Source organism: Mauremys mutica, chromosome 20, assembly GCF_020497125.1.
Source record: "Mauremys mutica isolate MM-2020 ecotype Southern chromosome 20, ASM2049712v1, whole genome shotgun sequence".
In the NCBI taxonomy this organism is placed as follows: domain Eukaryota; kingdom Metazoa; phylum Chordata; order Testudines; family Geoemydidae; genus Mauremys; species Mauremys mutica.
The window spans coordinates 3,330,648-3,356,102 of record NC_059091.1 but is presented as its reverse complement, the minus strand read 5'-3'; the positions used below and the strand labels follow the sequence as shown (position 1 = coordinate 3,356,102).

General features: G+C 67.1%; 2 protein-coding genes across 3 annotated transcripts; both read left to right on the top strand.

Moving 5' to 3' along the window:
• The first annotated feature begins 820 nt into the window (after positions 1-820).
• Positions 821-21,517, top strand: TIMELESS (timeless circadian regulator). 2 transcript variants are annotated; one of them, XM_044995443.1, is made up of 30 exons: positions 821-873; positions 6,447-6,578; positions 7,057-7,210; positions 7,732-7,846; positions 8,362-8,424; positions 8,671-8,772; positions 9,172-9,327; positions 9,697-9,830; positions 10,354-10,441; positions 10,703-10,879; positions 11,109-11,326; positions 11,717-11,820; positions 12,229-12,398; positions 12,764-12,892; positions 13,413-13,564; positions 13,740-13,837; positions 14,126-14,249; positions 14,694-14,895; positions 15,385-15,536; positions 15,960-16,045; positions 16,179-16,302; positions 16,740-16,822; positions 16,995-17,137; positions 17,742-17,943; positions 18,351-18,419; positions 18,768-18,886; positions 19,775-19,967; positions 20,128-20,185; positions 20,489-20,571; positions 20,841-21,517. In XM_044995443.1, exons 2-30 carry the CDS (start codon positions 6,482-6,484, stop codon positions 20,942-20,944), a joined length of 3,699 nt encoding a protein of 1,232 aa, XP_044851378.1. In that variant the 5' UTR covers positions 821-873; positions 6,447-6,481; the 3' UTR covers positions 20,945-21,517. The 2 variants fall into 2 exon arrangements, with proteins under 2 accessions (XP_044851378.1, XP_044851377.1); XM_044995442.1 differs by having other exon boundaries at positions 9,694-9,830.
• Positions 21,518-21,982: 465 nt separating this feature from the next.
• APOF (apolipoprotein F) lies at positions 21,983-24,362 on the top strand. The gene is made up of 2 exons (XM_044995532.1): positions 21,983-22,130; positions 23,161-24,362. Exon 2 carries the CDS (start codon positions 23,195-23,197, stop codon positions 24,332-24,334), a length of 1,140 nt encoding a protein of 379 aa, XP_044851467.1. The 5' UTR covers positions 21,983-22,130; positions 23,161-23,194; the 3' UTR covers positions 24,335-24,362.
• The last annotated feature ends 1,093 nt before the right edge of the window (positions 24,363-25,455 follow it).

The window sequence follows — 25,455 nt, the reverse complement described above, 5'->3', positions numbered from 1 at the left end:
GCACGCGCACACACCCTTGCACACTCTCCTTTCCCAGTAAAACCCCTTGCACCCACATCCTCCTCATTGCACACGCATCGCTCCAGGCACACACACAAATCCTAGAACACAACGCTTGCACACTCATTTTCCAGTGAAAGCACTTCCACGCTTGCACACTCGTCTCCTCTTGCACACTCGCTTATCACAGCACATGCCCCCTTGCACGGTCAACTTTCCCAGTAAAAGACCTTGCACATACACACCTTTCACACTTACCTCCTCTTGCACACTCACCTCTCCCAACACACACCGCCCTTGCCCAGGCACGCTCCTCCTTGCACGCCCCGCGCGCGTCACCCTGTCTGGGGCTCTGGAGCAGCCCATTCCTGGGGTAGGGGTGTGCGTTCACCCCGCCTTCCGGGAGTGGTTCGCTCCATCATGCTGGGCCTCAGGAGGGAGGGGCCGGGCCGGCTCTTAAAAGGGGCAGTGTCGTTATCCGGGTTTGTGGTCCCCACGGAAGGGAGACCTTGAGGGGACATCCAGAGCGCCCCCCCACCCCAGCAGGGAGGGCAGGACTCCTGGGTTCTGTTCCCAGCTCTGGGAGGGGAGTGGGATCTAGTGGTTAGAGCGGAAGGGGCGCCAGGACTCCTGGGTTCTTCTATCCCCAGCTCTGACATGCAGCCCCAGCTGAGCCGCCCCTCCCCTTGTCCGTGCCTCAGTTTCCCCCCTGGAGGAGACTCGCCGGCGGTTTTTCCAGCGGCGGGGGGGGGGGGTGGCAGCTCCGCTTTGCACATGCCGGGCGGGGGGGGGGCGGCTGCTGTTGCCCTTTTAAGGCCGTGCAGGATTTCGGCGCCATCCGAGGCTCGGTGCCGCCGCGGGAGCCCGGGCCGGGTAGGGGGCGCGGGGGGGCACCGGGCTTCGGGGGGCTCGGCCGGGGGGGGGCTGTGCCGGGGTCTGGGGGGTTCCGGATGGGGGGGGTGAGCTGAGATGGGGGCTGAGCTGGAGCTTGGGGTGGGAGTGGGGGGCTGAGCTGGGGCTTGGGGGGTTCCCGGGGTGGGGGGGGCTGAGCTGGGGTTTGGGGTGGGAGGGGGGGTAAGGTGGGGCTTGGGGGGTTCCCGGGGTGGGGGGGCTGAGCCAGGCTTTGGGGGGGTCCCCAGGGAAAGGCTGTGTTGTTGTTGGTTTCTTTGTAGGGGTTACTACGGGGTGTGTGTGGCTGGGCAGAGATTTTGGGGGGTAGATTTTGGGGGTGTTGAACCAGGGATTGGTGCATTCAGATCACAAGCTGCTGGTGGCAAAAACTGGGCTGTATTTTTCCTCCTCCTCCTCCTCCTCCTCCCCCCCAGCCTGGTCATCAGCTGCCCTGCTCCCCCCCAGAGGTGGCTGCCTTCCGGTGGGTGCCCCTGTGAGCCCGTAGGGGTGCGCCAGGCGGGGCTGCCGGTGCCTAGCAGTGGACCGTGTTGTTGGGGGTGGGGGGGGTAAATCCCGCGCAATGGGGGTTGGGGGGGTCAGCCTGGGAGCCAGACCCTGCAGCTGCAGAGGGCTTTTGCTGGTGTCGAACGCCCCATGCCCTGGGGGGAGACGGGGATGGTTTAGGGTCCCCAGCAATAGCGAACACCTAGGTAACGATGTCCAGCCAGTCCCCGATTTTCCAGCACTGTGAGGAGGGGGAGACCCTCCCCATATAACCTGAACCCCGAGTTCTCCAGCTGCTGGATGAGGGTGTGAGTTTCCCAGCTGCCTCCCAGGGCCCTCGAGCGTTGCTGGGATCTCTGGGGCCGAGGCCCACAGAGCACGTGTCCCCACTCGGCTGGCGTGTCGGGTTCCCTCCACGCTGCCTGGGGTCCCTGGAGAACTGAGCTCCCTGGTGCCACCCCGTGCTGCCCGGCTGACGCTCACCAGGGCTCGAAGCGGCCGGCAGGCCGTGTCCTGAGCAGAAGGTGGCTGAGCCTTCGCGCTGGGCCCCGTGCAGCGGGGGTCTCTGTGAGAGCCCCACGCTGGCTCCTTGTGGGGGCGGGGGGTTCGTCTAGACCGGCATGTTGCCGCGGTGAAGGCGATTGGTTTCACAGCCCATGGCCCTGCGTGGCAGAAGGAATCAATGTAACCAGACACGTCCCCGCCAGCCCGAGTGGGGATTGGTATATCTCCAATTATTATAACCGATCTCCTAGAGCTGGAAGGGACCTCGAAAGGTCATTGAGTCCAGCCCCCTGCCTTCACTAGCAGGACCAATTTTTGCCCCAGATCCCTAAGTGGCCCCCTCAAGGATTGAACTCACAACCCTGGGTTTAGTAGGCCAATGCTCAAACCACTGAGCTATCCCTCCGGTTGCATCCTTTATTATTTCATAATTTATTTGAGCTTTATCAAAATGCGGCTTTCGTCCCGGCTCCGAGTGTGCGAGCCGGCTCGGCCGGGCTCCCACAACCAGTCAGTGCCCTCCCTCCCTCCTGCCCCCTCGTAGGCTTCACCGGGCCCCAGAGACCAACCGATCTGGGCCCCTCGACCAGTTGGAGCAGCAAATTCCAGAGGCTGGGGAGCGTGCGAGGAAGCAGGGGGATAAACCTGGCAGCGCTGGGCCTGGTTCTGGTTCTGCCTGGGCTGGAAGCAGGCCAGCTGTGGGGCCTGGGTGTCTGGGGCGCTGGGTCCCTGCTCTCCAGGCCCATTTGCAGACGCTGCCCCCCACTTGGCTGGCAGCAGCTCTGCCCTGCAGAGAGCGATGGAGGGGAGTGAATACAAGGAGCTGATTTACACACACCTGCCTCCTCCATTCAGCCCCGCAAGGCTGGTCTGACCTCCAGATAGTGGGAGATGGGGGGTGGGATATAAACTGCTTGGCCCCATGAGATCAAGGAGCCAGCGCCTTGAACCGCTGCAAGGGAGCTCCTAGCGGACAGTCGTGGGGCTGCTAGGGGCAGTTTCTTCCTGACCGCCAGTTTGCCCCGTGCCCTGGAGCTGCCAGGTTGCCAGGTCTCCGAGAACAGCAATTTCTCCTCTCGCTGTCCTCAGGAATGGCTCCCCCCGGCTAGCCGCTGCCCCGTGGGGCTGGGGTCCTGGCTGCCTGGGGAAGCTGGACCCGTGTGAACCGGCGGGTGGGCACTCCGGTCTCGGTGCGGCTGATGCGTGTCCCCAGAGGGTTTGGCCGGAAGCGGCTCTTGGACCGGAACCGGAGCATCCTTCCAGTGGCTGGCGCCCGTTTAACTAACCTGCTTCGAACCAGCGCAACGTTTTCTCGTGGCAAAGGGAACTAGCAGGGGAGGGAGCTGGGGGGGGGGCAGTGGAGATGGGGCCCGGATCAGAGCTGCCGTTCCCCCTCCCCTCGGCGCCGTCTCACGTGGCCCGGGGAGAGGCAGTTTCACGGGGCGGGGAGGGGGTTGCCAAGCAGCCCAGGCGCCGTGGCGCTGGGCCCGTGTGCGGCGGTGGCGTCCCCAGGCTCCGGTGCCTCGTGCGCTCGGCAGGCCTCACGCTGCGCCTCGTGACCCATTTATTTCAGCCTCTGTTAACGGAGCCGGGCTGGGGCTGGGGGCGGGAGAGGAGAGCGTCCATCCCCGCCAGGTCCCTTACACAGCGCCGCATCGCCGAGAGGTGCCGTCTGTCACGATCACCCCCCCCTCGCTGCTGCCCCGAGGCAGCGGAGGGCTGCTTGTGGGGGGCTGAGGGGTAGTCGACAAAGCGGGGAAGTGGAAACTGAGGCCAGCTAGATGTTAGAGGCCCCCACCCCCTCATCCGACTTTGCTTTTCCCCCGCTAGAAATGTCGGGTCAGGTCCCTAGGAACTGCCGTCACCTCAGCTGGACTCTGGCCTTGGAGCAGCCCACTAGGGGAAACTGAGGCTGGCTTTCCCACAGGGGGATTGGTGGGGGCCTGGTACCAGCCCAACCCTTCCACATGGGGGTCGGAAGAGCTGGAGGCCCTGGGTGGGGGGCAGGATGCCATGGCTCTCTGGGGGCACCTCTGAAACCCTCTGGGGCAGGTTGGGGAGGCTCCAGGCCAGGGGAGCGTCTGGGGCAGGCTGGTGTCCCAGCCGCCTTCTGGGGCTCAGACTGAAGTAGGAGGCAGGTGACCATCACCCTTTGTCTGGCTGGCTGCCCCGCGGGGTGATTTAATTGGGGAAGGGGGGCCAGTCTAGTGGCTAGAACGGGTGTGGGGGGAGGAGAGCCAGGACTCCTGGGTTCTCTTCCCACCTGTGTTCACTTCAGCCCCCGAAAGCGGGTGTAAATCCCCTTGCTGGGGGGTCGGCTGGGTTGTCCCCTTCCCAAAGCTCTTCGTGCTGGCACCGGTGCCTTTTGCCTGACTCCTCGGGTGCCGCGGCCGGGCGCCGGGTGCCATGGGCCGGCCCGGCATGGGGCGTCAGGCTGAGGTGCGCGCAGCCAGGGGGTGAAATATAAACCGTCTGGCCGTGGGGAGGGGGCGTCCCCGCTTCCCGACACAGTGACCCGCTCTGCTTGGCCAGCCCCTCCCGGGCCGGCCTGGCCCCCCTCGGACAGCGGCTGGGAAATGGGTTAGCTCGGGCGGTGCCCGGGGGAAGTGGAGCAGTTGCATAAGTGAGTTACGTGATGTGGCAGCTCCCGGGGGTGGTGCTGGTGCGCTGCGGGGGGGGGGAAGCAAAGGCCTTTTTTAGGGCAGACGGACGCCGGCAGCAGAGTTCATCTGCCGGGATCTGTAGGGCGGGCGGGGGCGGACTGGCGGAGCGCCTGGGACGACCGGCTCTGTGAGTGCGCGCCGGGGCGGGGGAACCGGCTGGGCTGGAAGCAGAAGGGGGGTCGCAGGGAAAGGAGGTATGGGTGGGGGGCAAAGGGGGGGGGGATCCTGGAGGAAACGCCGCTCCGGACGGTGCAGTTTTTCTGCTGGCTCAGCCTGGCGCTGGTGGTCAAGGGCTCCGGTTGCCTCCCTCCTGGGTCCTTAGAGTCACATCTGTACTGGAGCGAAGGGGGGTGGTTCCCCTGGGGGGGTGTCACTCCTGAATCTTGGCCGCCCTCGCCCGCTGTCGGGGCTCAGCAAAGGGAGGTGATGATGGGTATAAACCAGCCCTGCATCAGCCGGGGGACCATCCGGCCCGGTATCCCATCTCCGCTGAGGGCAGGTGCAAAGGGCCGTTTCCTTCCGACCCTGGTAGTTAGCGGGTGGATTGTGCCCTGGAGCAGGACAGTTTCTAGCCTGGCCAAAGCTCTTGGCTGTTTTTTAATGCCCAGTCCTGCTCCGTGCTCGACCTCGGTGATCTCCTGTGGCAGAGAGTTCCGCAGGCTCACGGTGGCGTTGGGGATGGGGTGGGGAACAGCCTCTCCTGGTCGCTAGTTTGAATTGGCCTGTTGGAAGGACAGCCTGGTTGTGACACACGTAGCTAACAGCCAGGCCCCCGGCTCTGGCCGGGGAGTGAGGGGTTGAGTGGGCAGAGCAGGGGACTGGGAGCCAGGACTCCTGGGTTCTTCCCTTGACTCCTTGTGTGATCCCCGGCGGGTCGCTTGCTCTGCCGGGGCACTGTGTCACGGTCGCACCCGGCTGGGGAGCGGGAACCGTCCTGCCCCTGAACCACTGGGCTGTGGGGACTGTCAGGTGCTGTGCTCCGGGGCAGGGAGTGAATTTCCCTGTGACTGGGCTACTGCCGGCGGGCTCGGCCTGTCGTGTCTGTAGGGACGCTCCTATCCTGGGGGGGCCCAGCGTGTGGGGGGGTAGGGGAAGCCCGAGGTGCCGATGGGGCAGGTGAGAGGCTGGGTGTGGCATGGCACGAGCTGCAGGTGCCTTGTGCTCTCCAGGCTGCACCTCTCTGAGAGGGAAACTGAAGGAGCCTTGATGTTTGGGAGGAGAGGGGGGTCGGTCCTGGTCCCCCCCCTTCTCCCCGCCAGCTGCCACGTGTCTCCATCTGCCAGGGAGCCGGCTCCGCGTTGCTTAGCAGGCACCTGAGCCTGCTGCTTTCGTCCCGGTCTCCAGGGCACCGTGCGCTGCTTCCATAGCAACTCCCCCGCCGGCAGCCGGATCGAGGCGGGAGGGCTCCTCCCCAGAGACGGGTGCCGTGGGCTGGTCCCCCAGGCTCGCGCTCGCCGCTCGTTCCAGCGCTCAGCAGCTCCCCAGTGCCTGCCTGTGCGTCCGCCCTCAGCGGGGTCTTTTCTCGCTGCTGGGTTCATGGGGAGCGGGCAGCCAGGACTCCTGGGTTCTGTCCCTGGCTTGGGAGGGGAGTGGGGTCTAGTGGTTGGTTGGGATTTGGGATTCTTGAGTTCTACCCCCTAGCTGTGTTCCTGGATCCCTGCATGACCCTTGAGATGTCCCTTAATCTTGCTTTGCCTCAGTTTCCCCACTTGGTCATGGGGGGGAGAGTGATTCCCCCCCCCCAGCCCCTCATGGCTGCTGGCGAAGGGCTCGGAGACCCTGGGGCGGCTGGTGCTGTAGAGGTGCGAAGCGCTGGGGAGGGGTGGGGCTGGCGGTGCCCATGCTGGGGTGTGGGGGGAGGCCTCACTGGCTCTGTCCTTGCAGGTTTCGCTCTCCGTCTTCGGGCCGGGCCGGGCTTTATGGACTTGTACATGATGAACTGCGAGCTCCTGGCAACGTGCAGCGCCCTGGGCTACTTGGAGGGGGATGTGTACAACAAGGAGCCCGACTGCTTGGGTACGCCGGCGAGGGGCCAGCCCAGGATGGGGGGCAGAAGGGGAGGCTGTGGGGAGCCAGTCCCTGGGTGGGAAGATCCCCGGCTCCCCAGGCCGGCCCAGGAGGGGATGGGTGGTTTGGAGCCGCTCCCCAGGACTCCTGGGTTCCAGTCCCTTCTCCTCTCCGTGCCTTGCTTTCCCCAGTGGGGGGCGCTGACCGACCCTTTCCCCCTCACTGGGTGCTTGAGATCCTTCTGAAAAGGGTAGCGACCCCCAGCTCTGCCCTTCCCCTGACCCCAAAGGGAGAAGCGCCCCGCCTGAAGGGTGTTTCAAAGCGGCTTCCGTCCCAGCCGCTGTGTGGTCCCTTTGGATGCGCCCAGCTCTGGGGGAGAGGACACCGGCCGCTTGTGTGGGCGGGGCCGGGACTCTGCATGGGTGGGGCAGAGAAGCCAGGCTGGGTGCTCGTGGGGGTCACACCCTCTGCTCCCCCACTCCCCCAGAGAGCGTGAAGGATTTGATCCGGTACCTGCGCTATGAGGATGAGACGCGGGACGTCCGCCAGCAGCTGGGCGCGGCCCAGATCCTGCAGAACGACCTGCTGCCCCTCATCACCCAGTACCCGCAGGACAAGCTGCTCTTCGACGCTGTCGTCAGGTACGGCCCCACGGCGTCTGCTCCCAGCCTCTGGGCTTCTCCGCCCCGCCCCCTCAAGCCACTTGGCTAGCGTCCCTCCGGGGGGGAGAGGGGTCTTATAGCTACAGGGTCCGTGTTGCTCTGGGCTCTCATCGGAGGAGGCAGATGCAGGAAGCTGTAGGATCCTGTGGCGGGTAGTTCCGCAGTCTGGGACAATCTGTCTCCCCCTGGCGGGAGCGTTGCCTGGGTCCTGAGGAGAAGAACGGGTGGCCCCAGTCCCTGTTCCGGAACTCCGGTGGGGGCGGTGCCACGGGCTGGGCTGGGAGCGGAACCCACAGCCCTGGGTGGGTGAGCCGGGATTGAACCTGGGACCTCTGGATCTAGTGGCCCAAGGCTGCAGCAGGCTCATTGGCCTCCAGGGGGCACTCTGCTGGATCTTGCATCTGGCGAGAAGTCGCCCGAGAGCTGGGTGGCTGCGCCCCGGGGGAAGGGTCTGCACGATGCCAGAGGCTCCTGCCATGTTTGTGTGTCTCCCCACCCAGGCTGATGGTGAACCTGACCCAGCCGGCCCTGCTCTGCTTCGGCAAAGTCCCACGCGACCCCGGCTCCCGGCACTGCTTCCTGCAGGTTGTGTCCTACCTGCAGGCCTACAAAGAGGTGAGGCTGCCTCCCCCCCAGGATAACAGGGCTGTGGGGAAGGGGGGCAGCTGCCCCCATCCCAGCAGGGGTGAGCCAAGGTGGCCCTGTTAGTTAAAAGTAGCCACCTGTCCCAATCTGACGTGGGGCTGAATGGATGGGTGGGGTCACAGAGATCTATGGGTCTTTCCAGCCCTGGGTGCCCCCTTCGTGCCACCGGGAGGAGGGGGGGGCCTGTGGGCTTTGGAATGACCGGGAAATCCGTGTCCAGGTGCCCGGAGCTAAAATTGCTCTTCTCCGCCGCCTGGCTGGCTGCTCCCCCCCAGAGCTGGCTGCCTTTTACCGGGGCGGCCTGCGCCCTGGAGCCGGAGGGGCGGGGACAAGGCCTGTCTGTCCTTAAGCTCCCCCTGGTGCCTCTGCATCAGCCAGCGTCCCCCCCCGGCATCCCGGGGCCATACCCCTCCCGCCCCATGCCGCAGGGGGCGCTCTCCTCCCGGCGCCGGCCCCTTGCCCTAATGCTGGGTTCTCCCCGCCAGGCGTTCGCCAGCGCCAAGGTGTTCGGGGTGCTGAGCGAGAAGCTCTACGAACTGCTGCAGCTGGTGAGTGTGGCCCCGGCGTGCGTGCGGGCGGGGGGGGGAGGGGGCGGCAAGGGGACTTTAGCACCCAGCTAGTTGCCATGGGAGTCAAGTTCCTAATTCCCATAGGCCCCTGTGGGAGTCCCAGCCGCGTAGGGTGGGCCCCAAACCTGCCCCCGGGGGCCGGGATGAGCTGGGAGGCGGCGGGTTTCCGTGGGCCCCTGTCACGTTCCGTCCGTCGCTTTCTCACTGGTGTCGTCCCCCCCCCAGGACTGGGAGCAGAGGCAGGAAGAGGACACCCTGCTGGTGGAGAGAATTCTGCTGCTGGTGCGGAACGTGCTTCATATCCCCGCGGGCCCCGAGGAGGAGAAGGTAATGGGGGGGGCTGATCCCCCTGGTGCGCGGGGGAGGGGTCTCCGTCTCCTTGCCCCGTGTGGCTGGCGAATGGCCAGCAGCCCTGGCGTGAGGAGGAGGGCTCGGGGGAGCTGCCCCCACTGGAGGCAGCCTGGGAGGGGCGGGGGGGCTTGTCATCTCTTGCACCCGGTTCTCGTCCCTCGCTCCCCGCTTGGGGGGCAGGCAGCGAGTTCCGGGATCTCCCCGCTGGGACACCGTGCCCTGGGGAAGGGTGGGAGACCCAGGGAGAAGCCAGGCTCTGCTCGTGTGTGACGTGGGCTCCCCCCCGGTGGCTGGGCAGTAGCCGGGGGAGGCTGGACGCTGGGCCCCAGCCCCCCCTGCCCCACGCTCAGCCCCACACCCCTCCCTGTGTGCCAGAGCGTGGACGACGACGCCAGCACCCACGACCGGGTGCTCTGGGCCGTGCACGTCAGCGGCATGGACGACCTGCTGAAGTTCCTGGCCAGCTCCTCGGCCGAGCAGCAGTGGGGCCTGCACGTGCTGGAGATCATCTCGCTGATGTTCAGGGACCAGGTGAGCCCGGGCGGGGAGCAGGGGGCCCGAGACAGGAGGGGTTGGGAGCTGGCTGGATTAATCCACTTCCGGGGGGCAGGGGGGAAGCGATGCATGTTTTTGGGGGGCGGGACATACGGCAGCCAGTTGTGCCAAGGGGCTGGGGGACGACACCTTTGTGCACGGGGGTGTTGGCGTCTCTCCAAGAGGCCCAGCACGGAGCCCCTGGCAGCTGGCCTCGCCACCCCACCCGCAAGGGGTCTCAGCAGGGCCCAGGGCCTTCACCCTGCCCCCCAGCCCGGTGGGGCGGTGCCCGCCGGGATACGTAGCCCCCCCGGGCCGGTGGCCGTGTTGTAGGATGGGGAGGTCACCAGCCTGCTGTCCCAGCAGGATCCGGAGCAGCTGGCGGCCTCGGGGCAGGCCCGCCCGGCCAAGGAGCAGGCGGCAGACGTGAGGGACCTGGAGGTGCTGCGGCAGAGGGAGCTGGCGGAGAGGAAGAGCCGGGCGTTCCAGCGAGGGAGCAGGTGAGCTGGGGGTTGCGGCTGGGGCTGGCTCCCTGGGGCAGGGGGAGGGAGGCTGGGGGATGAGGTGCCTCTCGTCGGAGAGGTGGGCTCAAGACTGGCCGGGCCACACGAGATTGGGGCTCCATACGCCATCTAGATCTCCATGGCGTGTGGTTTGTGCAGGGGGCAGCCGCTAGCAGGGGGCTGTGGGTCGGGTTTAGGGGGGAGCCCAGGGCTGGGGTAGGAGGGGGCTGGGGGTCGGGTTTAGCGGGGAGCCCAGGGCTGGGGTAGGAGGGGGCTGGGGGTCGGGAGTGAGGGGCACCGGCAGAGCTGTGGGGAGGGGGGAGCCCAGGGCGGGGGTAGCAGGGGGCTGCAGGTCGGGGTTGAGGGGCACGGAGCTGCTCTGGCCCCCCCTTGTCCTGCCCTCAGTTCAGAGGGCGCCGTGCTCCTGTGTGCCAGAGGCTGCTGCCTTCTGGGGGGGCACTGCAGCTCATCTCCCCCCCCCACACACACACCTGGCTCACCCCAACCTCTGTCCCCCCAGGCACTCCCGGTTCGGCGGCTCCTACGTGGTCCAGGGGCTGAAATCCATCGGCGACAGGGACCTCGTGTTCCACAAGGGGCTGCACAACGTAGGTGCCTTCCCCCGACGCCTGGCCGGCCTTACCGGGGGGAGGGGAGCTCTGTGTACGGTGTGGGGGGGTGACGGAGGGGGAGCTCTCCCTTGGGGGCCGGAGGAAGGCAGCAGAGACCGTTCCGACTGCTCCGGGGTGGCCCGAGGCCGTTTGGATCCCACGTGCCTGGGGGCTGGGACGTAGCTCCATGTGGATCCATGACCGAGCGATCGGGGGGGGGGGGGGATGTTCCTCTCCTCACTCTCCCCCCCCCCCCAGTTGAAGGAGCACAGCCACGACCTGGGCAAGGAGCCGCGGCGGGTCCCCAAGCGCCGGCAGCCGGCCCGGGAGGCAGAGCCGCGCCGGCGCTCGGCCCTCAACGTCCGCCTCTTCCTGCGGGAGTTCTGCGGGGACTTCCTGGAGAGCTGCTACAACCCCCTCATGCGCCTGGTTAAGGTGAGCGCGGGCGGCGGGGGCGGCAGCACCGGGCCCCCCGGCCCCGGCCCCGCCTGCCGGGCGGGGAGCCTCTGACCCCAGGCTGGGCAGCTCAGGGGTCGCCTATTCAGCATGACTAGCTCCAATCCCGTCAGCGCCCCTGGAGCCGCGTGGGAGGGTCTCGGGGGGGGGCGGGGGGGCCGGGCAGGAGGGTCCCCGCTGCCCCCCTGAACCTGTACGCGCTCCCCAGGACCAGCTGCTGCGGGAGAAGAGCCAGCAGCACGACGAGACCTACTACCTGTGGGCCGTGGCCTTCTTCATGGCCTTTAACCGCGGCCGGCACTTCCGGCCCGAGCTGGTGTCCGAGACGGTCAGCGTCCGCGCCTTCCACTTCATCGAGCAGAACCTCACCGCCTACTACGAGGCCATGCTCCTGGACAAGCAGGAGGCCACGTCGTGGGCCAGGCGGTGAGCGGGGGGCCCGGCCGCCCCCTCCGCCGGGCCTGGGGGGCGCCAGTGCAGGGAGGGAGTGGGGTTTAGTGGTTAGAGCTGGGGGGGGGCTGGGAGCCAGGACTCCTGGGTTCTATCCCTCGTTCGGGGAGGGGAGGGGAGGGGGAGTGTCTACTGGCTTAGAGAAGGGGGTGGGGCTAGAAGCCAGGATGCCTGGGTTCTTTCCCCAGTTCTCAACTCCGGGAGTCCTTGGTTGACTCCCTTCACCCTCTGCCTGTCACCTGCCACATTACCCTCCCCTGGGGGGCCATGTCCTGCCCCCCCCCCCACACACACACCTGAGCTAGGTGCCCAGTGCGGCTGCCCAAGGGGGGGGCACTCTCTGACCAGCCTCTGCTCCGTGCCCAGAATGCACCTGGCCCTGAAGGCCTATCGGGAGCTGCTGACCACGGTGCAGGAGATGGATCGCTCCCCGGACGAGGCCGTGCGGGACAGCAGCAAGGTCATTAAGAGTGAGTGCAAGGCCCCCCCGCCCCACCCCTGGGCCAGTCCCCACCCCCCCGGGCACTCAGCCCCCGCCCCCACCCTTGGGCCAGTCCCCACCCCCCCGGGCACTCAGCCCCCACCCCTTGAAGCTAGCTGGGGAGGGTGCTCTTAACTGGGGCTCCCACCCCTGGGTACTGGGCCCCCCAGCTATGATATGGGGCAGCGTGGTCATGGCTGCCCTGGGGCTGGATCAGGGCCAGCTCCCCCTTGAGGGGGCAGGCCCCATTCCCCACTGCTCTGAGCCAGCCAGCCCCCACCCTGGGGCCGGATTGGAGCTGGCACCCCTAGAGGAGAAAGGCCCCGGTGCCCCATCTCCCAAGCCAGCCGGTCCCCTGCCAGGCCAGGGCACTCGCTCACTCTTTCCCCCCCCCCAGATAATATCTTCTACCTGATGGAGTTCCGGGAGCTCTTCCTCGCTCTGTTCCGCAAGTTCGAGGAGAGCCGCCAGCCCCGCTCCTTCCTGCGGGACCTGGTGGAGACCACCCACCTCTTCCTCAAGATGCTGGAGGCCTTCTGCCGGGGCAGGAACAACCTGGTGGTGCAGGTAGCTGGGGGGGTGGGCTGAGCTGGGGGGGGATTGTGTTGGGGGGGGGCTGGGCTGAAGGGAGGTGCTTCTGGGGGGTTGTGTCTGGGGGGGGGGCACCTGCTTATTTGCTCCCCTTGGACAGGGGGAGGTGCCCCTGATCTGACCAGGGCCATGCTAACCCCTCTCTCCCTTCCGGGTGGGTACCCGGCCCCCACATTCCCCCCCCAGCTGTGGCAGACTCTCCTTTACCTGACAGTCACTCCTAGTGGCCAGCGGGGGGCGCCAGAAGCTCGGCTTCCTGTGCCCCTCGGGGCAGAGGGTTCGGTCCTGGGGTCTGCCAGCCGCATGGGGGGGCCTCTCACCGCGCCGTCTCCTCCCTGCAGAGCAAAAGGGTGAGGAGGAAGAAGCAGCCCCGGGCCGGCCGGGCGGCCCCCCCCGCGCAGCCCTGCGCCCCCCAGGAGCTGGAGGAGCTGTGGCCCAGCCTGGCGGAGCAGCTCGGCGCCTGCGCCCAGGTAGGAGGGGGCAGCGCCTGGGGTCCCTGCGGGGTCTGGGTCGGGGCTGCCCCATGTTGGGGGACCGGGCCCAGCGTGGCTTGGGCATCACCGGGGGCGTGGCCTTCTCGCATGCAGAGGCCACGCCCCTCGTGGGCCACGCTAGGTGGCAGGGGAGTCTGTGGGGCCCCCCCAGGCGTGGGCATCTGGGGCAGCCGTGAAAGGGCAGCTTATCCCCATAGTGTTGGGGGGGCAGGACGGGTGCCTGTCCCCAGGGGCCAAGGTGGGCTGAATCCATGGGGGGTGGGGGGTGCCGCTCTGGGGGGCTGAGCCCAGTGGGCCTGGGGGGCCTGGTTCAGTGAAGGCAGGTGGCATTCTGGGGGGGCTGGGCTCAGCGGGCTGGTGCCCCCCTGCTTGGGGCCAGCCCCCCAGTGGGACATGGTGCTGTTCTGTGGTACCTCCGTGGACAGGGCTGGATCTGGCCCCTCTGCCAGGCACTGAGTCACCCCAGCCTCTCCCCCGCCCCCCACTTCCCTGCCAGGGGGCTGAGCCCCTCCCGGAAGACGTGGTCCCCTTCGACGCCGCCTCGGAGACCCCAGTGGAGGAGCAGCGAGCGGAGGCCATGGTGCGCATCCAGGACAGCCTGCTGGGCCGCCGGGCGCCGGCCGCCCTGACCCTGCTCCGCTCCGCCAGGTACTGCCGCCCGCCCCGCTGGGGGTCACCAGGGCGATGCGCCCACCCGCCGTCGGTGCTGGGGTGGCGGCGGGGACCCCGTGCCCTGGCCTGGGGGAGCCCCGGCCGACGGGGCGCGCGGGGGCCTCTCGCTTCCCCAGTGCCCCGGCCCGACCTGTCTGCGTCCCCTTCCCAGGGAGGTGTGGCCCGAGCAGGACGTGTTCGGCTCCCCGCAGGCGGCCCTGGAGGAGGAGATCCAGCTGCTGAGACAGATTCTCTTCGCTCCTCTTCCTCGTGAGTGTCCTTGCCAGGGGATTGGGGGGGGTCCTTTGGAGGGGCTCCTCTCCCATCACCCCAGTGCCGCCCCCCTCCCCCACAGCCTGATGGCTCCAGCCTGGCTCAATCCAGCCATTCCCCCCCCCCCCCCCCGTCGAGCCCCATTCACCCCCGAGTGCCCGGAGCAGGCCCCGCCGCGGGGTGGTGCTGGGTGGGCAGCCCCGGGGTGAGGAGCCGGATGGGTGCTGCCGGCGACTCCCTGGTGGCGCCGCGTCCCCGTCATCCCGGGGTGTCTGGACATCGCAGGGCAAGCGGTGCCCGAGGTCGAGGAGCCGGGGGAGGAGGAGGAGGAGGAAGAGGAGGTGGAGGAGGAACTGGCGTCTGTCCAGGTGTCGGAAAAAGAGTTCAACTTCCTGGATTATCTGAAACGGTGAGGGGGCCGCGCCGGTGGGAGGTCGGGTCAGGGCAGCAGGGCTGGGACACTCTCGCCAGGAGTCCAGCTGGGCTTGCGAGCCCCCGGCCATGTAGGTCGAGGTGCCCTGGATCCTATCGCTGGGCGCAGTGAGCCCCTGGGCTGGGCAGAACGTCTCCGGCTGGCAGGCGCTGTCACCGTGCGGGGTGACTCTTGGGCATGTGGAGGGACTTGGGGGGCAGGTAGGATTCCTGGGTTCTGTTCCTGGCTCTGTGTGGCTTTGAGCAAGTCGTTTCTCTGCTCTGTGCCTCGGTTTCCCCATTGGATACAGGGAGGCTGATCTCTGCCTCTTGGAAGCTAAGCCGGCGGGGAGGGGGCTGGGAAGGGGCCCCGTCCCTCGGCTGAGCTGTCCCATGATCCTTTGCTCACTCACCTGTGTATTGGGGGCTGGCGGGGGGCCAGGTTTGCCAGCACCAGCGTGGTCAAGGCCTACGTTCTGCTGCTGCGGGGCTACCGGCAGAACAGCGCCCACACCAACCACTGCGTGGCCAAGATGCTGCACCGCATCGCCTGCGACCTCAAGATGGAGGCGCTGCTCTTCCAGCTCTCCGTCTTCTGCATCTTCCGCCGCCTGCTCAGCGACCCCTCGGCCGCGGCCTACAAGGTGAGGGGCCCCTGGGGAGCCGCCCCGGTGCCCGCCCTTCGCCAGGCTACACCTGGCGAAGCACTCCGAAAATCTCAGTGCTTGTGGAGGATTTGAAGTTTGTAATGACATGGTGACTATAGATATCATGACACCCCTTGTAGCGCCAGCAGGGAACGGCCAATGCCGGGGAGAGGGGCCTCGAACCGCCACGCTCCCCTTAGGGCCGCTCTAAGCTAAGCCCTGCTCCCTGCAGGCCCGGGGAAGCGGAGAATCCCCATGATGCCGTGCGTAATCTTCCTCTCCCCTCTGCCGCTTGCGCTGTGCTAGCCCGTTACGCTCCAGCTGCGGAGATAACAGCCCTGCTACTGCTGCCCCCAGTGGAGCTGCTCTGTTGGCTCAAGCGGTCCAGGCCCATGCGGTCAGTCCAGAAAGGTTCCCGGCTTGGTGCTGGGGAAAGGGGGGTGTTCATGGCGCCGCCAGGCCTCTAACCTCCCCCCGCCGTCCCAGGAGCTGGTGACCTTTGCCAAGTACATCCTGGGCAAGTTCTTTGCCCTGGCAGCCACCAACAAGAAGGTCTATGTGGAGCTGCTGTTCTGGAAGAGCACGGCCACTGTGCGAGAGATGACGGAGGGCTACGGCTCACTGCAGGAAGGAGAGGGGTGAGTCTGGGCTGAAGCCTGCCGACTTGAAGGAGGCCCTGGGACGGGGTGGGGGTGAAGGGTCTAAGCCCTCTCTGTTACCTCTATTCTTGGCCCTGCCTGCTGCTACTTTAGAGCAGCCTTGGGGCTGCTCTAGCGTATGCTCTGCTTCCCCTGGTACAGTGCACGTTTTGCTAGGCCAGGGGCAGCGCCCTGACACTGGCTGCCCACAATCCCCAGGAGACCCTGCGCACGGGGGCGGTTCTCGGGGGAGGGACACTGGCACCCCATTTAAGGCCAGTTTGCAGGACGGTGACCCTAGGGCAGGGCGTCCCTCCTCCCCCACCCCACATGCTGCAGGCGGCTAGAGCCCCAGGGTCCCAGCTGGGGAAGGGAGGGGTCTCCGACTCCAGCAGCACCTCACCGGGTCTCTGCTTCCCCCAGCTCCGGTGTCCGGAGGGCCCCCAAGTGGACTCCGCAGGAGGAGGAGGAGCTGCGGGAGCTGTACCTGAAATACAAGGGAGTGGAAGGTACCAGCTGTCTTGTGAATGACCCGCCGGGGCCTCTGGGTTCGGGGGAGCTGCCCAGGACTCCTGGGTTCTGTCCCAGCTCTGAGAGGGCAGTGGGGGCGTTTTCTGTAACCGCGCCCTGGCCTCTCCCCAGGCGCGGACGTCGTCGGCAGCATCCTCGCACACCTGCGGGCTCCCGGCCGGACCCGGAAGCAGGTCGTCAAGCAGCTGGTGCGGCTGGGGCTGGCCGAGAGCGAGAGGGATTTCCCCCGGGAGAGGTGGGTGCCCCCCAAGCCTCTCGGGAGCTGAACGGCAGGGGCTGGGGGGCCAAGGGGGAGCCCCGAGCCGGCCTCAAAGTGAAAAGAACCCAGCGGCCGTGCACAACCCAGGCCTTGACTCGGGGACTCTGCGTGGCAGGGACAGTAAATCCCCTGCTCTCTGCATGGGGGGCTGGGGGTATCCGGGGGAGCTGGGCACTGGGGTGAGGGGACTAGGAACCAGGACTCCTGGGTTCTAGTCCTGCCTCGGGGAGGGGTCTAGTGGTATTGGGGCGGGGGCTGGGAGCCAGGACTCCTGGGTTCCATTCTCGGCTGTTTCACTGATGCGCTGTGACCTGGGGGGAGTCCCTCCCTGTCCCAGCGCGGTGGGATCTGTGGTTGGGGGGCGCGGGGGCTGGGAGTCCCTCATGCCCCTCAGCACCCGTGTTCTGGCCCAGGAAGGGGACGCGCCTCGTGCTGTGGACGGAGGAGCAGGAGCTGGAGCTGCAGCGGCTCTTCGAGGAGTTCCAGGGTGCAGACGGTGAGTGGGGGACCCCGGGGGGCAGAACAGGGGGGCGGGAGCAGACTGATCGAGGGGGGGCGGGGTCTCTGATCAGCTGGGACTCATCAACCTCCTCACCCCCTCGTACCCCTGCGCCCAGTGTAATAAAGGGGCTCTCCAGCCTGACGCAGAATCTCTCCGCCCCCGGCAGATATCCTGGGGAACATCATGAAGCACCTCACAGCCAAGCGCGCCAGAGCCCGCGTCGTGGAGAAGCTGCTGAGCCTGGGGCTGGTGGCAGAGCGCAAGGAGCTGTACAAGAAACGCAAGAGGAAGCCTGGCCTGCCTGGCATGGTACTGCACTGTGTGTGTGTGTGGGGGGGGGGGCACCCCCATTGCCCCTGCTGGGAGGGGTGGTCAGAGGGTAATTCTCACCCCCCGATCCTGGGTTCCCCCTCGCACCCAGGTCTTTGTGCTCATTTTGTGTGGGATGTGTTTCCGTGGGGCTGAGGCCCATGGGGGGGGCTCTGAAGGCGCCCCCCTGCCCTGGGGATCCCTTCCCAAATGGGTGTGGTTGCCTTTGCTGGCTTCTCTGGAGGGGTTCCCCAAGCACTTTATAGACCCTGATCCACCCCCAGCCATGCCCTGTCCTGAGGGCGGGCTCCGAAGTGTACACATGGGGAAACCGAGGCACGGAGCGGGGCGTGGGTGGGGAGAGAGGCGTGACTCGGATGTTGAATCTGTGGCAGAGCTGGGGATAGAACCCAGGAGTCCTAGCTCCCAATTCCGCCCCCCACCCGGCTCTAGCCTTCTGGACCCTACTCCTTTATCAGATCCACCTGAGTCTGAGCTGGGCACCCTCTCCTACCCAGCTCCCCCCCTCCTGCCCCGATGCAGCCTGGGCAGGACCCCCCTCGCCCTTGGCATATGACTTTACCGTCGCCCCCATCCCTTCCAGAGCGAGGACAGATCCCCGTGGGGTGCGGCTGGCCGGGAGGACTCTGCAGAGGAGGAGAGCGACGGCGAGGAGGAGGAGGAGGCCTGGGAGGAAGGGGGCTCAGGCGACAGGGCCGTGGAGGGGCACCGGGAGCAGGGCAGCGAGAACCAGGTGGCTCCGGAGCAGGACGTGCAGGGCCTGGCGCGCCGTCTGAGGCAGGGAGGTGAGGCGCACGCTGGCTCCCCCAGTGGCAGCAGGGGGGACTGCACCCATGAGCTCCTCCCGCTGGCCTGGGGAGCTGCTGGGTGGGGCATGGGGGGGCTGCTGCTTGGCTGGGGGCCACTGGGCCTCTGTTGGGGGTGGGATGGGGGGCAGCGAATGCCAGCTGCCTCGGCTCCTCGGCCCAGACACGCACAGGTTAAGGCCTGTGCCCGCACTGTCCCCCCCCCCAACCCCAGAGAGTGCAGCCCCACGGCTCCTTAAAGGGGCCCCGTCCGCATTCAGCCCGGCCCCGTCTCCCCCGTGAGCTCTGGGCCGAGGCCGACCCGGCCCCACTGCCTGCTTGTGCGTCTCCAGCTCGGTGTGTTCCTGGGGGCCACCTCTCACCTCCGCCCTCCCTTGTGCCCGCAGGCCTGGCTGGCTCCTTGCTGTGGCTTCAGAACTGCCTGAACCGAGCGGCCGAGGACCGGGAGGAAGATGGTGAGTACCGGGGGTGGGGCTGGGAGGGCGGCAGGTGCCGGGCATGGCCCTACCGTGCTCGGGAGATGCTGGCGGCTTCTCCCCGGGCTCAGGGTGCCGCAGGGGAGGTCCCGGGGGGATGGCTCGTGAATGGGATCTGTTCCCTCCTGGGGGCACCCCAATACCGGCAGGGGTGAGGTGCTCCTGGGGGCCAAGGAGGGGATCCATGTGCATCTCTCCCCTATGCTGCGCTGACGTGGGCCCCACCCGGCGTTGCCCGGTTTCGAAGGATCCCCCGGCTGTAGCCCCGACCCCCCTGTCCCCCATGTGCGGGGTGGGTTCATCCTCACGGTGCCCCCCTGTCCCCAGGCACCGCCCAGCCCGTGCCCTTGGTGCCGCTTCTGGAGGAGAACGAGGACGCCGTGGAGAACCAGGGGTTCCAGAAGCTGCTGCGGAAGGTCGGGGTTCGGGCCCCAGCTAACGAGCAGGTAATTACCCCCCGTCACGGAGTCCCCGGGGGATGCTCGGGAGCTGCTCCCTACGAAGCCAGGCAGGGCGCTGGGGAGCCTCGTCTCGGAGCAGACTGGCTCCAGGGCCAGACGCTCGCACGGCTTCACCTCCTGGGTCCGACCCGGGAGCATTCGGCCTCCCCTGCCCCTCCGTGCGCTTCCCACAGCGAGTCCGCCCGGGCGGGGTCCTGGGGCAGCCAGGGGGCCCTGCCCCCGACCTCGCAGCCAGCCGGGGACACAGCAGGTTTATTAGACGACAGGAACACGGTCAAAGCAGAGCTTGTAGGTACAGAAACAGGACCCCTCGGCCGGGTCCATCTTGGGGACAGGAGGCCAGAGCCCCGTCTGGGCCCCCTTCATTTCCCCAGCCAGCTCCAAACTGAAACTCTCCAGCCCCCGCCCCCCATTGTCTCCTTCCGGAGGCACCTGATCCCTTTGTTCTCCAACACCTGCAGTTGGCACCTTGCAGGGGAGGGGCCCAGGCCATCAGGAGACAGGGTGTCGCCAGTCTCTGTGCAGATCCCATCGCACTGACCCCCTAGGGCTCTGCAACAATCCCACCCCCTGATCCCACCGCCTAGAGACTTACGAACTGCATAGGGGAAACTGAGGCACCCACACAGTATTCAGAGAAAACATTAAGAACATTCCCACTTTGTCACATTCTCCCCCCACACACACACACACGCTGCATTGTGAGGGGGGCTGGTATGTGCCCTGGGGGGGAGAGGAAAGGATGGTTTTGGGGGGAGTCCAATCCAAGTAGGGGGGAGGCAGGGACGTGGGCACAAAGACTGGGAGACACCCCCCCCACGTGAGTGCCCCCCTCAGGCTGTGCCTGACACTAACACTCTCCGCCCCCTGCAGGAATCCTTCTGGCGCATCCCGGCCAAGCTGAGCCCCGAACAGCTCCGGCGCGCGGCTGCCTCCATCGCCCAGGAGGAGCCTGAGGGGGAGGAAGGCTCCCTGGGGGGGCCGGACTCTGGCCCGGAGCAGAGAGCCCAGGCCCTGCAGACCTTGCGGCTGGCCCGGAGGAAGAGAGGGGCCCCAGCTGTGCCAGGTGAGCGGCGAGTGGATGTTGGCCTGGGAGGCTGCCCCAGGAGGCAGTGGACAGGCTGGGCAGTGGGGTGGGGGTGGGGGGACTGTTGTGTTGCTCAGTCGTCCCTCCCCCCCGCCCTACACACACACACTGATGCTTTCACTTTCTTGTCCCATTTCAGAGGAGGAAACACCTGGCCCGAAGCAGCCACCAGTGTCCCCAAAGGCTGATCTGGAGAGGTGAGTCAGGGGTGGTAACCCTCACAGGACTCCTGGGTTCCTTCCCTGGCTCTGGGAGGGGGAGTGGGGCCTGGTGCGTCGGAGCGGGGGGGGACTGGGAGCCAGGGCTCCTGCCTCTGACTCCCTGCTGCCTTGGGAAGTCCTTGCCCCTCTGTGCCTCAGTTTCCCCATCTCTAACAGGTAATGGTGCCCCACCCAGGGGGGTTGAGGCCTAGTGTTCATAAGGCGCTGGGCTGGGCTGGGGCGGGGAGCTAGGTGTCGGGGGTCCTGGGGGTGCCCCTAATCCCTCCCCCATCATTGCAGGGACCCTCCTGTCCAATCGCAGCTGGGCCCCAAGCGGAGCCGCGTGATCCACAGCGACGACGATGAGGACCCCGAAAGCCGAGGTCTCCGAGCGCCTCCCTCTGCCCCTCCCTGCAGCCTCACTGGCCCTGGGTGCAAGAGCCCCCCCCCCCCCACACACACTGTGGGGGATGGGCTGTGGTGGCAGCTGTCGTCCTGGGGCTTCCCGGGGCCCCAGGTGCCTCCTGCTCTCGGGGTGGGGGGGAATGGGCTGAATGTGGGGCTGAGCTGGAGGGGGGCTCAGGGGGGCGGAGAGGGCTGAGCCGGGGTGGGGGACTCAGCCCTGAGGTCCCTCGTCTGTTCTCCCTTTCAGCTGCGGTGCCAGCTCGGCCGGACCCCAGCTCGGCCGGGGAGGGGACACGGCCCCCCCGCTGGAGGAAGCGCCTGCGGATCGAGGAAGAGGAGGAGGAGGATTAAAGGGGCGTGGCCAGACATCCCCCCCTTCCCCCCCCGGACCTTGCCTTGGCCTGGGCCCCCCCGAAGGCCCCTCCAGGCTGCTGGTGGGACCTGGCTGCTTCGGACGCAGACGGGGGGAGGGAAGAGCACTGGGGCCAGGCCGTAGGGGGCACGGACAGGGGGGGGACACTGAGAAGCCAGCCCCTGCCCCTTCCTGGTTCCTTTTGATGGTAGTTCCCCTCTCCCCCTGAGGGGTCACTCCCCCCCAACCCCAGGGGGGTGATGTGGTTTGAATGGGGTTCTGCGTCCCAAGGTTTGTGTTTGTCACACACAATGTGGTGCCCCCCCCGGCCCATCAGCTGCTGGTGTCGTCAGGGTTAAAGGTCGTGGCTGAACAGAGAGCAGGGGCGGCCCACCGTGCCCCCCCCCCGGGTCATTTGCCACCCCGGCTGGGGGAGCCCTCGGCGGGGGGGGGCTCATTCCCATTCCTCATCCCCCAGCCCCCGTTGGACTTCCAGCAGGAGTGAACTCCCCACCCCTGCTTTGTTTGCTGTGTCACTGCGAAGGGACAAAGGCCAAAATTAAACCGACTCAACCTTCCCTCTTGTCGTCGGTGTGTGTGTGTGTGTGTGTGTGTGTGTGTACGCACGTGCCAGGACTCCGGGGTTCTGGCCCCACGGGGGAGGGGAGCAGAGCCCTGTTGTTCTCACCCTGGCTCCGATCTCCCCTCCTTCGAGTGTCCCCAGGCTGGTTCTCTTCCCCCCCCCCCCTACACTAGAGCCGGCTGGGAGGGGCCCTGGCCTGGTGCCATTGCGGGGGGAGGGTGGGTGTTGACTTTTTATTAACAGCTGCACAAATGGGCCACAGAGACCCTGGGCGGAGCCCACACCAGCCTCCCCCAGATCCCTCGGCCCCTGCGGCCTTGGGGGCCCGTGGGTCCCGCCTTCCCCTGTGTCGGCTATGCCCAGCGGTTGCCCTGCCAGGGACGGGGCAGCCCCCAGCCGCGGCACTGCTGCCGAGACAGGGCACGGGGGGGCTGCAGGCTGGGAGCGGGGGCAGGGACCCGAGGGCCGAGGCTGTTGCAATCGGCTGCCCGATAAGGGATCACTTGGCCTGGGCGAGGGCTATAAAAGGGGCCAGGCAGGCTCTGGGCCAGGCATCCTGCCCTCCCGTCTGGCGCCCAGGAGCTCCTGATCTCCGTGCCCAGGTGAGTGGAGGCTGCAGCCCCCCTGCCTCGGTGGTTTGGCCCCACTGCTCCTGGAGCCGAGGCCGCTGCACGTTTACACGAGGCCCTCGCACCAGTGTTGGTCTCCAAACCCCAGCAGGGCGTGGTGGGGGGCAGCTCTGTCATTGGGGGTCGGGGGGAACTGCTGTGGGCCTGCAAATCATTGCCCCTGAGCTGGGCGGGGGGATGCCCCATTTGCCCAGGGTGGGGGAGGAGTGGAAGTTGCCTGTGTCAGTCAGACACACTGAGTTGTGTGGACCCATGTGGCTAAGCTGGGCGGAGGGGGCGGCATTTGCCCCCTGTCCTGGGCTGCTGCTGTTGGCAGGGGTGTGGGGGGGGCTCTTCTCCCATCTCAGGCAGCTCAGGGCCCTGGGGGAGTGGCCAGGTTGGTGCCCACCAGCTTCACTCTTCCCTGGGGGCGAGGGGAGAATTCCCCCCTGGTGCGTCGTCCAACCCGCCCCCCCTCGCCTCCAGTTTAGTGCAGCTGCCACAACGCTGGGACCTGCGGACCTGCTTTGCTGCCTGAACTCACCTATGTTGGGGGAACCCGCCCCCCCCATGCTTGGCTCCTGGGGGCCCTGGCCTATGGGGCCCCTTGGGGATTTAAAGGGATGGCCATTGCCCCTCAATCCCAACCTGCAGCCACCTGAACTCCCAGGACTGGGCTCCCCCTGTGATAACGATGCCTGGTTTTTTGCTCGCACGTCCCGCTGAAGTGCTTTACCGTGGGGAAACTGAGGCCCAGGTGGAACTGGGAATAGAAATCAGGCCTCCCAAGTTCCAGGCCGGTGCTGTGTCCACTAGGCTATGCTGCCCCCCACAGCTCTGCGGTCACCCCGACCCGCGGTCTCCTCTCCCAGCCAGACACCGTGCATTTGAACCCCGGACTCCAGAGGCCAAAGGCTGGTCCCTCGAGCCCGGTTGTGCCGGTCACGGCATCCCCCGCCGGAGGGTCCCCTGGTGCGGGGAGGGGCTCCGGATTCTTGTGTCTGTGACGTGTTCTCCTCACTAGGGTCTGTGCTGCGCCCCCGAAGGAGCCGCCCACCATGCACCAGCCACTTCTCTGCTGCTGCCTGCTCCTGCTGTGCCATGAGCTACATGGGCTCCGGCTGCCCCCCACAGTCCCAGGGGGAGGTGCCGCTGGGACCGTCAAGCCCCCAGGGACGGAAGTCACCCCCCTCCCTGCTTCTCCCGATGCACCCAGCTCCCATCAGGCTGCTGCCAGGGTGTTGCTTGACTCCCTCCCGGGGCGGCTTCCCCTGCCGGGACTCCCACGGGTGGGGGTCTCCTGCCACGACTTGCTGCCCGAGGCCCTGGAGGGTTTCTCCCAGCTCCCGCCGCTGCCCCAGCTCCTCGCCAGCGCGGCCTTAGCCCTCTCCCTGCAAGGGGCTGGCTGCCCCCGCCAGGCCGAGGGGCTGGTGCTGCGGCTCTACGGGGCGGTGGGGGTGGATGATGCCAACGCGCTGCTGCTGGGGATAGCAGGACTCCCAGGCACCCCCAGGCAGGGCGGGAGAGGCAAGACCGCCCTGCTCTTCAATGTGGATCAGCTGGCAGGGCCGGGCCCCCGGCATTGCTCGGGCCTGGCCCGGCTCGACAGCTTCCTGCTGCTGGGCCCGGTGGCCAGCACCCACGCCGCCTTCCCAGCCGCCGCCGCGGCCTGCCACAGGCTGGGCTCTGCCTGCGCCGGCGTGGCCTCCAACGGGACCGCCTCCTTCTCGGTGATCGGACAGCCCGGCGCCTACGCCCTGCCGGGCCGCGGGGCCCAGGCCTGGCTGCACCGGTGCCGCTGGGCAGGCAGGAACCGGCGCGGGAGCCCGGAGGCCTGCGGCAGCGAGCGGGAGCGGAAGGTGCACGGCGTGCTGGAGTGGGTGCCCGTGGTCAGCACTTACTACAACGTTGGCACCAGCATCTACTACGCCTTCCAGAGCTGCACGGCGCTGGCCAAGGAGCGGGGCATCGAGGCGGCCCTGGACCTGAGCTACGACGCCCTCGTGGGGCTCATGGGCCAGGCAGGGGGCACCGTGGGCCTCGGCGTCGGCATAGGGCTGAAGCCGGCCATCAAAGCGGGGGTGCGGTCTCTGATCAGCTACTTCCGGCAGGTGGAGCCGTCTGCCCCCCCGCCCACGAGCTCCTCCAGCCCCGTCACCGCAGCCACCTCCTTTGTGCCGCCATCGGTCTGGGTGTGAATAAAGCGGGGCGCTGCCCATTCCTTGAGCCCAGTGCTGGTGTCTGTGATGGGGGCGGCGGGGGGTCGGGGAGGGCAGCTGCCTCACAGCCAGCCCAGCTGCACGCCCAGCCGTGGCCTCCCGTGCAATGAGTTTGGTGGGTCTCAGCCCAGGCCCTGGTGGCCGGCTCTCTCAGCCACAGTCAATTTCCACAGTCCGGTCAATTTCCAGCCCCCTGCGGAGGAGGGAAGGACCCCGCCCGCCCCTTGCCAACTCAGCATGAGTTGCGCTTGTGCTTGAAATCGAGAATGGGCCTAGATCTCCTGCCAGGGTTAGCCTGACCCAGGGCTGCCAACTGCCACGAGTCGAGTCTAAAGATCAGCGGGTCTCAGGCCGGCCAAATTTCTCCCAGAATCATAGACTCGTAGAATACCAGGGTTGGAAGGGACCTCAGGAGGGATCTAGTCCAACCCCCTGCTCAAAGCAGGACCAACCCCAACTAAACCATCCCAGCCAGGGCTGTGTCAAGCCGGGCCTTAAAAACCGCTAAGGAAGGAGATTCCACCCCCTCCCTAGGGAACCCATCCCAGTGCTTCACCACCCTCCTGGTGAAATAGTGTTTCCTGATATCCAACCTAAACCTCCCCTACTGCAACCTGAGCCGTGGACGACCCTGGGGTCAAATCGCCTCCTGCGGCCTGCCCAGCCCGGCCTCGTCCTGGCTAATGGAGCTCGGCATTCGCAGGGTTTTGTTACCAGCCAGGAAAGTGCAGGCTGGTGATTACAGCAGGGCAGTCGGAGCCAGGACTCCTGGGTTCTACGCCCAGCTCCGGGCTGGCAGTGAGTGCAGCAGTAAAGCAGGGGCTGTGGGAGCCAGCTCCTAACTTGGGCCCATTTGTCAAGTGCTTTGAGATCCACGGATGACCAGTGCTAGGTACACAAGGGCAGGGCTTGAAAGCAGCCAGCTGCCAGGTCCCCCCACCTGTGGGCAGGTGAACTCTGGCTCCAGGCCAGCGGGGGAAGGTCCCGTCCCCTTGTTTCGGTGCCTGGGCCCGGTGCAGTGCATGGGCTGTGGGCGTCCCTGCTCCCCACCTCCACCCTTCTCTCTCCTCCTGCTCCCACCTCCCCACCCACCCCCTCTC